The following is a 12,074-nucleotide window of genomic DNA, read 5'->3' as shown; positions in this document are numbered from 1 at the left end:
ATTATTTATGATACTAATGTAATGATAATAAATGCTCACGGGGGGCGTCGCCAGGTTCGAGAGGAATGCTCTTATTCTGAAACCAAACCGGAAGCGGTGTTTGACCTCATTGATTGGGCAACAACCAACCAACCACCACTCGCAGCTCGCACTCGACCCCAGAAGTGCAGCGACTTCGCCTCGGACCTCTCTCTTCTCTTCTCTCTCTGCGGTCTCGTGTTCTAACGGAGTTTTCGTCGCCTGGTGGTGTTTTGTTTCCCTCCCGCGGATCCAGGATGGTGAAGGTGTCGTTCAACTCGGCTCTGGCCCAGAAGGACGTGAAGAAGGACGTGGAGAGTCTTCTCCCCGACGAGGACGAGGACAAAGTGAGTAGAAAATGGCTCCGAGCTCCGAGCGGAAGACGAAGCCGTGAAACCACGGAGGAGTTTGTTTGTTCTGCTCTTCACCGCCTCTGTCACTTTATTCTCTCTCTTTAAAAACACTTCCTGTCTGTTGTTGGTTCTTTTCAGCTTGTTTGGTTCAGTTTTTAGTTTGATAATATTCATAAAGTTTCGCTGCGCCGCGGTTTGACGCGTCTCTTCCTGTTTGGTCATTTTGATTCTTATCGCCGAACTTGTGAATGTGGTTTTATTTCTGTTGACGCAGGTTTTAGTTGATGGAAAATCAACAGTACAGTGACTGAATATTATGGGTTTTTTATCATGTTGTTTCGCCATGGTTCTCAAAGGTCGACCAGTGTGGAGAGAAGTGAACCGTCGCTCCGTGTAAACATTACTCCGCGTTTTTAAATCATAAAGCAAAGAACTTAAAAGTTGTTAATTTCCTGCTGGTCAAATTTATTACATAATAAAACAGTCAGTTCACCTGCTTCTCTACTAAAGTAAGTGTCGTTAGTTGTCGTCACGTGATTCGGCCCGAGACTGTATATAAAGTTGATCAATTACTTTATATAAGGATGATCAGTGACTTTATACAAAGACGGTCAATGTCTGTCCATCGAAACGATCAATTAATCTTTATGAACACGCACGCTACGTCATCGCGTCTTTTTGTTGTACAAAAATTATTAAGCTAATATGTGTCGCACACGTGCGCCGCCATCTGGCGCCTTTGTATTCATTTGGAGCCGGAGTCTGCGCAGTGGAGCCGCGGCAACGAGGCCCCGCCCCTTACACGCGCGCAACCAATCGCGAGTCAGCTGTCGATCATGACTAATTAAAACCAAACTGATCAGAAACATGAACATCGGTGATACGAAGTTACGAACTACCTGAAAAATGACGGTGACCGTCTTTGGACACATTTATTGAACAGCAACTTTGATTGTTTTTTAAAATTGTTTGACCTGTGTCCCATCTCTTAACATGGAGGGGGCGGGGCTTATGATCCATACTGCAGCCAGCCACCAGGGGGCGACCCAGAGGATTTGGCTTCACATTAGGGAGCTGTCATGCCGGCCATCTTTATATAACGTCTATGGTCCACGCCAACACACACATCACGTGACCGTTCACGTACTCTGGTCACGTCGACTCTGTAGTTGGTTTGCTTGGTTACAGAAACAAACGAGGAACAGTGATGTTGGAAAAATGGGCGCAGGAATTTGTTTTCTCGGAGCGGGCGGCGAGGCAGAACTGTTACCGACAGGAAGTGTTAGTGACGCTTTGCCTTCACCACTGGTAGAAGAGTCGTGACTGATCAGAACCAACCAGGAAGTAGAACGTGGGGCGTCTCCGCGTCATCGTTTACGTCAACGTCTCAGTTTGTGTCTGTCCAGACTAAAACAACAAACTTAAACCGGACCAGCCGCGATTATAAAAGTTTTAGGAGTTGGAAAACTCCGAAGCAGTGTGGACACCAGACGTAACCTTAGCAACGGTGTTAAAGTGTGTTAAAACTAGAACGTATCTGTGTGGGCGGAGCCTGAAGTAGCTGTAAGAGAGAAAACCAATACATTTTGTTGCTGATCTTTCTTAAACATTGCGAGATGTGAGGATGTTGTTTTTTTTTTTAAATTGATGAAAAATTCAGACTTATTTATTGGACTGATATTTATGATCCAATTTAAAGATCCAGATTGAGTGGATTTAATTGTAGTCTCATAAGAAAACTGTTGAGTCGTATTGGTGGAGTTATGAGAGAGAATCTACTTCTGCATGTCACGGTCTCATCATGGTGGTGTTAACACCACAGACTCGTGTTGAGCCACAGACGTCGTCTCCACCTCTGTGAACCATAAAGTTGTTTTCTTTGAATTGCGCAGCGTTTCGAAGCTGGTCGTCTCTGGTCGTCTCCTCCTCCCTGTTGTGATAAAGCTGTGGTTCATGTGTTACCGCGCTTCTGCTGATAAACTGTAAACTTCCTCCTGCAGCCGAGCAGAAGTCACAGAGTAGAATTTCGCCGCAAACAGGTTTTGTCTTGTCGGTCCTGTGGATTCTGTGTGTACAGTAAAGTGTGGCTGATATTTTCTTCTCACAGGTTCACTTGTCTTCCGGTTGTGGCTGTGACTTTGCTCTGTTAATCTGGCTAACAACCCCCCCCCCCCCCGCCTTTCCTCTTGAGTGTCTAGAGTCTGACTGACTCTTATCTCGATAATCGTAGTTTACTGTTTTCCTTCTGAAATGAGGCACGTTCTGTACTTTGAATCGTGTCGTCCTGGGGCGAGGTTGTGTGTTTTTCCTCTGGTTGGCAGTTTATGAGGAACAAACACAGTTAATGTTGAACCAACACACACAGACACACACAGACGTGAACTGTTGACTGAATAAAGTCAGACAGGAAGGCCGATGTGGGAAATCCAATGTTTGGACGTCAGACGACAGCGACGGAGGGAGGATCTCGACGCTAATTGGCCATCGCGAATCACTGACGCGAATTCCGCGTCGTCACGTGATTCACTCGCCGTCAGTGACGTGAAATTCACGTCCAGGCGCGTCTTTGCATTGAGCCATCGCTTTTGTCGGCGGCCCCTGAATTGGGGGGACGTCGCTGTCACGGCTCCACTTCTCCCTGTAAAACTCTCAGAACTTATTAATCATATTTAAGCTGTAAACTTTATATTTTTGAACTGCGACCTTCAGTGTTTGCTGCGTTGATTCAGCTTCACAATCCGTTCAATAAACGGTTAAGAAACGTACTAAGTATTAAGATCGGAGTCGCTATCAGCTGATGGCTAATTGGATCGAGGCGTCCTTATGTTCCCGCTATTTTAACAGAATGAGAAATTCATCCGGCCTTTATTTTAAATACATTGAGGAAGAGAATAAAAAGAACAAACAAGGGACCATGAAAATAAAGGACCCATATGAAAAACACATAAGGAATAAATAAAGCAAATTAACATCCAAAGGGAATGACTGAGCTAAAAAGAAGAAGAAGAAGAGGAGCTGGAGGTGAAATAAGAGAAAAATCTAAAAAAATTCAAAATGAGGCGACGCTCTCAAATCTAAAGGACAAATAATAGTTTTATGACGAGCAGGCACATTGTGTCCTGTGGAAGTGTTCAGTAGCGTGTCGTGCGGCTTCATGTGAAACGATCACTCCGTCAGACGTCGGCTCGTTCCTGCATCAGCAGATTAAACTGGGCTGATTCAATCCGCCTGAGCCGGAGACGTTTATAGAGACGACAAATAGACCGGAGCTCGGCGACGTGATCGGTTCAGCGTGTGTACAAAACACACGTGTTACGATATGAAAACTTTGATTCCACAGAATGAAACGATGCAGCAAAGGTTGTGAATATACACGTTCACATTTTCAATAAGGAACTAGTCGTGTCTTGTTTTAGCTGCTCGTGTTTGTGTGTCCACTCGGTCAGGATTAGATCATTTAGATCAGATCAGATTAGGTAATCTCAGTTATGTGCAGATTAGCAGTGAGTTTCCTGCTGCCGTCTTTTCTGCTGATGCCGCTCGTTCACTGATCCTCTGCTCAGCTAGAAACGGCTTCCGTTTCAGGTTTCAAAGGAGAAGAAGTCGGATAGTAAAATGGTCCGTGGCTGCCTCAGTCAGTTTGTGTCATTGTACTGGAACTGAGGGATCTGAAAACGTCCTCCAGCGCTCACAACGTATCTTTTGATTCAGTGTGTCGGATAAAAACACACGTGACTAAGTTTTTAAAAGCAGTAAACAAATAAAACAGATCATTGGCCACGTTCTCTCATGGATCCGACCTTTGTCCCGGTTCAATACCAAAACTTTTATTGGATTCTTTCCACCACGTTTGCTGGAAATGTGCTGTTTTTTGTTTTTTTTCTGCATAATCCTGCTGACAAACAAACATTTTTTCTGATTTTTTATTGATCAAATGCTTGTTGATTATCAGCCGATGATATAATACCAACAGGCCTCACACTGCACACCGTGTCTCCAGCTCCTCGTAGTGTTTGCGTTGGCGGTTCGGGGCCTCTTTTTTTTTTACCTGCAGCCGTTATCAGCTGACGCAAAAGCAGGTAAATTAGTATTATTTTTAGTATTATTTGTTTATGTAAATCTCAATGCTTCACGTCGGTTTGCCGCCGGCATCGGGTGAAGTCTCTGTAGGCATGAATACGATGATTTGTGCCCATGCGACGGCGGTGAAGACGGTTTAGCAGCTTCTAGCTTCAGATACATCGATGAAGCAAACGAGAAGATCACACGACGAAACCTCGTCCTCCTCCTCGGCTGCTCCTCCGCCCGAGTGTCGTCCCGTCGTCCGCTGGGGCCGGAGAGGGATTGTGGTGTAATCGGTCGGATAGAGACTCGGTGGGGGGGATTGATCTGACTCCCGCTGGGCAACAGAAGACACTGGAGCTCCACGAGAGAGGGCCAGATTAACAGAGGGGGGGGGCAGATGTACAGGGACAAAGAGGACGAGGTAACAAAGATAATTCTACAGTGAAATTAATTTTTTTATCTGACCTACTTTTTTTCCAGCCCCGATCTATGGTTTTCTTTTTCTTTTTTTTCTCACAAATATTGGAATGCAAAATCCTTTTTTTAAAATATAACTTTAAAACAACACTTTTCCAAAATGTTCTGACATTTCTAGTATTAGTTTTTGTAATTTGCAGCTGATGAGGTTCAGGTTTTTCTCAGTCTCATGTTGCCGAGACGAGAGACTGACATATTCACTAACGCAGGCCGAGTTCACACGTCACAATTTCGAGCCTGCGTGCGTGCGGATGGAGTTTCACGCCTGTCCTCCTCTGGACACTGATACTCCGCCGTCTCCACGGAGACGGAGCGACGCTCGGGACGATCCGCGCCGAGAGACGTCACTGTCGGACCGGACCTGGTCCGGGAGCCGGTGGAGCCGCAGAACAGAACTCTTCTGTCTAAATCACACTGAGAGAAAGTGAAATGACGACAGAGAAGAAACCGAAACAGTCACAGTGTGACAACAAAAAGACAAAACAGAGTTCAGCAACTAGTCATTACACTGATCAGTCCACTGGAAAATAATTAACTGGCAACTAGTCAGATTTTTTTTTCCGTCTTAAACTTGCGAAGGACATTTTCTTCATATTTTATTATCAAACTTTTAAAATTACAACCTTGTCAACTGGAAAAATGCTCTGAAACTAAAAAACTACCGTGAACATCTTGTCCCTGTATCTGACTGTACATCTTGTTCCTGCTGTGAGCGACGTCGGCCGTGCGTGTGTGCGTGCGTGCGTGCGTGTGTGTGTGTGTGCGTGCGTGTGTGTTGCAGTAGTTGTGAAACGCTCGTCCTCAGGCCTGTCAGATCTTGTCGTGAAGCTTTTGTCGGAGTGTTTTTGGGAAACGGGAAACGTGCGATCCAGGATGTGGAGCTTGATCGCAGGGAGTTTGTGTTGGACTCAGCTTGAGATCTTTGTTGGATTGTTTTTCTCTTATTATTATTTTGGAATAAGGTCGGAGCATCATAACGTGATTTGACAGACTCTTTCTCGCACCCTCTGTGGTCAAAGCAGCTTCATTTATAAAGCGAGCACAGACGAGATTCAAAGACTTTTACACGGAATGAATAAAAGCAGACTTGAAAAAAAAAGACAAAGAAAAAAATTCAGATGAAGTCCAGTGGAGGCTGAGTCCGTGAGAAATGACGATTGAAAACATCCATATTTTATAAAACACGAAAACTACTGAACAGATTTCCACGAGACTTGGTGGAAGGATCCAGGAATTATTTTGTCTCTGTCCTTAACATTGTGAGACTTTCTCCTTTAACATTACATTAAATTCATTTTGCTGACGCTTTTGTCCAAAGCCTCCTACAATCATCGAAAGCCCACACTGGAATCAAACCCCGACCTTCTGTACCAAAGTCAGCGGCGTAACCCACTAAGCTGTACCGACACTTTCATTGATTTCACGGGGAATAATTCATGACTAAGAAAAGTGAAGACATTTAGTCGACTGATATCTGTGAATCGATGACGGAGGTTCGAGCTCAAACGAGTGACATTGTAGTTTCCTGTTGGGTTGAGAAAATAATCGTGGATCAATTAAAAAGTATAAGGCCGCTCGGAGAGAGAGCAAACCTCCGCCCGAGCTCACGCCCCGTCTCACCATGTTGGAGAAAGTGGAGAAAAACAATCATTCCTGGATCTGCCTGTTGATCCAGATCTTCCCTCTGTGTCATGTCGTCGTTGCGTAATCCTGCTAACTGACGAACACACAGACGATCGCTTGGAGGAGGAGGCGATAATATTTGTGCTGCTCTATACCGAGACGCCAGGTTCAATTAAACTGTGACACGTTTAAAACCTGTTTCTTTCTTTGGCGATTCTAAATAACTAAAAAAGACTCACGGAGGAATCCGGGTCACGTGTTGCGTACAGTTTAGAGCTGCTAATCGATAAATCGCTTACTAATTAGACCACTAAATTAATCGCCAACTGTTTTGATAATCAATTAATCGGTTCAAGTAGTTTGTATGACAGGGAAAAGTCCAAATTCTCTGATATCAGCTTCTTAAATGTGAATATATTTTCTGGTGTGTGGAATAAAAAAAACAACATCTTGAGTGTTGTGGGGGAAACATTTTATGGACCAAACAACTCATCGATTAATAGAGAAAATAGTCGACAGATTGATAAAGTTTTCAGTTTTTTTGTCAGCTTTGGAAGAAAAAAAAGGGAAAAGGTGGATCTGAAATCGTGTGTGTTTGTTTTCATGTCAATTGTTGAAGTGGCGTTTATTTTTCTGAAGGAAAAACCGGAACATGGACGAAAATGTTCAGATCAAATCTTTGACCTGAATGAGAGGAAATGGAAAAATAAGCAGCCAGTGATTCGTGATGAGAATGATAAAAAGTCTCTGACTCTTCTTCTCCCACAGAATGAGGAGGTGGTCGCCCCGGTGCGTCCCACGGCCTGGTGCTGGTGCATGTGTCTGGGTCTGGCCCTCATGCTGTCCGGCGTGGTGGTGGGAGGAGTCTACCTGTACCGCTTCTACAACCCGGAGGTGAGCAGCCGGACCTGGCAAGGGTGGGAGAGCAGCTCCTACGACAGTGAGGTGAAACCAACGACGACGACGACGACGATGATGATGATGATATTATTATTAACGCCTGCTTGAACAAACTGTGAGGATTTGCTGCAGGACGGAGTTCAGATTGTTTTCACAAAAGTTTCCGGGAAAAGAATCTGTGCTTGTCAGTGTCGAGCAGCGGGTGACGTGACGATGATTCCGCGGAACGACGTCGGTGCCTGTCTGGAAGCAGCTGGAGTCTCATCTCGGTGTTTCCTCATTATAAAATATGAATAAATGCAGTTGTGTAATCGAAGCGCGCGGATGGAGACGCTCGGAATGTTGCAGGACAAAAAAAAAAGAAAGTCAAATCACCAGGAGCCGACAGGTTCCGGCAGGTGAACGCCGATCGTGACTCGTGAGCGGATCAAACAGCTGCCGGAGAATCCAGGCGCTTCACGATGCGTCTGAACTCGTCCCGCGGTTTATCCAACAGTTTCTTGTTTTTTTTAAATATCCGAGCGACGTAGAGACGACTCTCTGACGTCAACACATCTGAGACGACTCGTGTCGGCGGATTTTTGTGTTTTTTGTTCCCACTTAGTGGAGGGACAGATGTGAAGTGTGTCCAGAGGAAAATAAGACGTGTTGTTATGGAAATCTTCAGGGTTTTGATTCTGGACATCTCAGTTTTCACTGACATGGAATCAGTTTCTTCAGGGGTCACGTTGAACATGTGTTTGTATATATATATATATATATATATATATATATGTATATATGTATATATGTGTGTGTGTGTGTGTGTGTGTGTGTATATATGTATATATATATATATATGTGTGTGTGTGTATATATATGTAAAACCTTGTTGCCATGGATCGACTGACTCGCACTGTGGGCGTCAACATGAGCCCTGTTTTTATAATATGTGAATTTAAAATGAAGTTCAGGGACCAATACATGGACCTTGAGTATCTTCCCATTCCATTCACGGATCTGATAACGGTGCAGTTATAAAGAAAACTCATGCTTCTGACCCTGTATGAAGTTAAGATCACCAGCACTGGCTCAGTTTGACAAAAAGATTCATACAGAGAATGAAAATCATACGACTTCTTTTATTATCTAGTAAATAAGGTTGAGTTTTCACTTGTGGGACTTTCCTGAGTGACATGTTGCCAAATTGCTGACATGTTATCTCTGCTCTCACTACTGGACATCTCTTCTTCTTCTTCTTTTCCGCTCTATAAATATTACTTCTCAGAGGCGAGGCAGCAGCTCAACGGCTGTCTTTGAGTAGAAGAAGAAAGAAGAAGTGATTTCCAGGAAAATAAACTGTTTAGTTTTATCTGGTGAAACTACTTTTAAAGACGTGGTGTTTCTAATTATCGCGGTCGGAACAGCAAACTGTTGCTAACAGGAGCATTTTATGGATAATGGAGCATTTAATGGAATCTAAAATGCATATATCATGTCTGCGTGTGAATTATGATTTTGGACTTTCCAGTCCAGGATCATGTCGCAGCCGCCCGACGCCGCTGCTTCTGTGTTTCCTGCTGATAAGCTGCTTGAACGTCACATTTCCTTCGTCCTCTCTCACGTTACGTTTCCCCCCTCGTGCCTGCAGGACAGTCCAGTGTTTGTGTGCGGGGTGCACTACCGCGAGCAGGACTACATGATCCGGGATGAAGAGGAGGTACGACGACACGGTCACACATACGTACACACGTTCGTCACAGGTTGAAGGTCTTTGTCTCGATCGAATGACAATCAGTCTGATGCTGCTGCTCAGTGGAGTTTTACTCTTTCCTTTTTCTACTTCCTGCTCTGATGTATTTTCAGTTTTTCTTTCATTTCCGTACGATATGAAAAAATATCAGAGCTTCAGAGAAATCTAGAACTGCAGTGATCAGTCAATTCATTGATTAGTAGTAAAAAAAAAAAAAGTAACAGTTAGAAATTATTTTGCTACTTGTAAAGACATTTTTAATTGATCCTGCTCAAATCAAACTAAAATTAAAAACCATGATAGTTAGTAATTTTCAATAATCTCTTTTAATTAAACTGGCGTCTCCGGTCCCGCAGCTTAACGTGGAGCTGCCAAGTCCATTCCTCCTGCGGCAGCTGAAGGAGCGGATCCAGATCCTGGAGAAGGAGCAGGTGGAGCTCATCAGCGTCCCTGTGCCCGAGTTCGTGGACGGAGACCCGGCGGACATCGTCCACGACTTTGACAGGGTGAGACGCCTGCGGACGACGACGACGACGACGACACAGCTTTCCTGTCCTCCGTGTTTGACTAAGTGACCCGACGAAACAAACGCACGGCTTCATAAAGTTTTTCCGTTGTTTGTTTTCTGTCACAGCGGTTGACCGCCTACCTGGATCTGAGTCTGAACAAGTGCTACGTCATCCCGCTCAACACCTCCATCGTCATGCCGCCCAAGGACTTAATGGACCTGCTCGTCAACGTCAAGGTAACGAACGTCTCAGCCTCTTATCACGGCCGAGCGTCACTGAACACACATTGCTGTGGATTATTCCACAGATCTTTTAATGATGGAAGGTGATGTGTCATTTCTTTTATTTTTTTTCCAGGCCGGCACATACCTGCCCCAGTCCTACCTGGTCCATGAGGAGATGATCGTGACGGAGCGCCTGGAGCACGTCGACCAGCTCGGCTTCTTCATCTACAACCTGTGCCGCGGCAAAGACACCTACAAGCTGCAGCGCAGAGACAGGATTCTGGGTAAAGACGTTCACATCATACAATCCCAAAATTAGCAATAACTCTTCACTTCTCAAACCGAAAATAATAATTTTAGTCTCACACATTTGTTCGAACCGTGAGTTTGTACGACTCGTCATATTCATCAAATGCTTCCAACCTCAGAAAAGTGTGTAAATTATTTTGTGATAATTTTGTCACCTGACCTTCGTCACACCGACTGTCAGGCTACGCCCACCTGACCTTCGTCACACCGACTGTCAGGCTACGCCCACCTGACCTTCGTAACACCAGCTGTGTGCAGTCAAAAAATCTACAAACAAAAACAAACTTTCCCTAAAATCGCCTAACTGCCCCTTTAAGAAGAAATCAGTTTGCATGGCGCTGGTTCTTGCGTGACCCACGAGGGACACCGTCCTAACCTCCGTGTCTCTGCTCGTGTCTTCACAGGAATGCAGAAGCGTGAGGCTCTCAACTGCCACAAGATCCGTCACTTTGAGAGCTCGTTCGTGGTGGAGACGCTGATCTGTGAGCAGTAAAGACGCCCGGGCGCCTCACAACTGCCCCTATAAAGTCACTGGTGTGTAGCGAGGTTGTGTTTCTGAATCCTCACCTGTCCCTTTTGTTATGTTCTTTCCTTTACTTCAGGTAGCTTGAGTGAGTGAGAGGAGTGAAATGTGAAGCTGTTCATTGATTGTTGAAATTTAAAAAAAAAAAAGGGGGGAAAGACGTGTATTTTTCCATTTTTCTGATATTGGGGGGCATTATCTTTACAAGATGAGTGTAAAACAGTAAATTATTATAATCAAACATGAACGTGGGTTAATTTACAGTTTGCCTTTTTCTTTCTGTCCAAATGAAATTTTAAAATAAAGGGCATCTTTTTGTACACCTCATCCAGGTCTTTGAAATGGATTAGTCCAGTTTTGTTTTTGTTTTGTATTCTTCTGCTGTAGCAATTATTATTAATACACTGCACCTGTTTTTTCTTACCTGGAAAATGAAACGTGAGCGTCGCTCACAGGAAACACACGCTTAAATCCCTTTTTCAACAGAGTTCTGTTTCTTTTCTTTTTTTGAATGTATAATTCTTTGGGATAACTCTTCTTGTTGTACTAATTTGTGTATATAATCTCTTTGAAGATGTGACCAGACCAACACAATAAAAAATAAAAAAACAGGAAAAAAAACATGTCGTCCTCCTTACTAGCATGTTGTTAGCATGTTATTCATTCACACTGTCAACATTCAAAGCAGGAAGTTGTTATCCCTCCATCCTTTATCCATTTATCATACACCCATAATCCATCCTTCATCTGCCCATCACACCCACTTAATCCATCTTTTATCCATTGTCCTTATTTCATCCATTATCCATCCTTCATCCACCCACCCATCACACCCAATTATCCATCCTTCATCCATTATCAGTCCATTTATCATACTCCATAATCAATCCATCACCCATTCATCATAGTCACACAATCCATCCACTCATCCATTATTGTTCCATCTATCCCTTTATCCATTATCTATCCATCACCTCCCCATAATCCAACCTCTATTCAAAAAACCAAGATGGCACCGGCCAAAATGCCAAACTCAAGGCTCAACAGACCAATGGGTGACGACACGGTGGGTTGATGCTTGGAGCTGTCGTCCATCTTTTATCTACAGTCTGTGGTCTTGTTCATGTCTCACAGCAGGAATCGGCGGACACGGAAGCTGCTTCCACAGTGACTCATCAGAAAACGGTCAGAGGAGACGGTTATTTCAAGTATGTTTACTGGTTCAACTCCATGAAGCTTCAAATACCTGTGTACTTGTACTGCAGTCTGAGTTTCAGTATACGTGGCACACGACGGTCTGCAAGTCGTCGCCCTCAGAGGACTGACACTGGATCAGCTGTC

The 12,074-nt window shown here is 44.2% G+C and overlaps 1 protein-coding gene across 2 annotated transcripts; it reads left to right on the top strand.

Annotated features, from left to right (window-relative positions):
• The first annotated feature begins 131 nt into the window (after positions 1 to 131).
• On the top strand, positions 132 to 11,354 carry itm2ba (integral membrane protein 2Ba). 2 transcript variants are annotated; one of them, XM_035651236.2, is made up of 7 exons: positions 132 to 365; positions 7,305 to 7,481; positions 9,067 to 9,135; positions 9,525 to 9,674; positions 9,803 to 9,913; positions 10,035 to 10,185; positions 10,615 to 11,354. In XM_035651236.2, the coding sequence occupies exons 1-7, from the start codon at positions 276 to 278 to the stop codon at positions 10,701 to 10,703; spliced, it is 837 nt and encodes a 278-aa protein (XP_035507129.1). In that variant the 5' UTR covers positions 132 to 275; the 3' UTR covers positions 10,704 to 11,354. The 2 variants fall into 2 exon arrangements, with proteins under 2 accessions (XP_035507129.1, XP_035507130.1); XM_035651237.2 differs by having other exon boundaries at positions 133 to 365; positions 7,305 to 7,430.
• The last annotated feature ends 720 nt before the right edge of the window (positions 11,355 to 12,074 follow it).

The sequence above is a fragment of the Scophthalmus maximus genome, chromosome 14 (assembly GCF_022379125.1).
Source record: "Scophthalmus maximus strain ysfricsl-2021 chromosome 14, ASM2237912v1, whole genome shotgun sequence".
NCBI classification, from domain to species: Eukaryota; Metazoa; Chordata; class Actinopteri; order Pleuronectiformes; family Scophthalmidae; genus Scophthalmus; species Scophthalmus maximus.
This window is presented reverse-complemented; position numbering and strand designations above follow the sequence as displayed.

What these genes read in the sequence shown, in the direction of transcription:
- itm2ba (XM_035651236.2), top strand. Translation starts at nt 276, where the DNA reads ATGGTGAAGGTGTCGTTCAACTCGGCTCTGGCCCAGAAGGACGTGAAG. An exon ending in TCGTCCACGACTTTGACAGG is followed by an intron (nt 9,675 to 9,802) that starts GTGAGACGCCTG and finishes TTTCTGTCACAG; the next exon opens with CGGTTGACCGCCTACCTGGA. An exon ending in ACCTGCTCGTCAACGTCAAG is followed by an intron (nt 9,914 to 10,034) that starts GTAACGAACGTC and finishes TTTTTTTTCCAG; the next exon opens with GCCGGCACATACCTGCCCCA.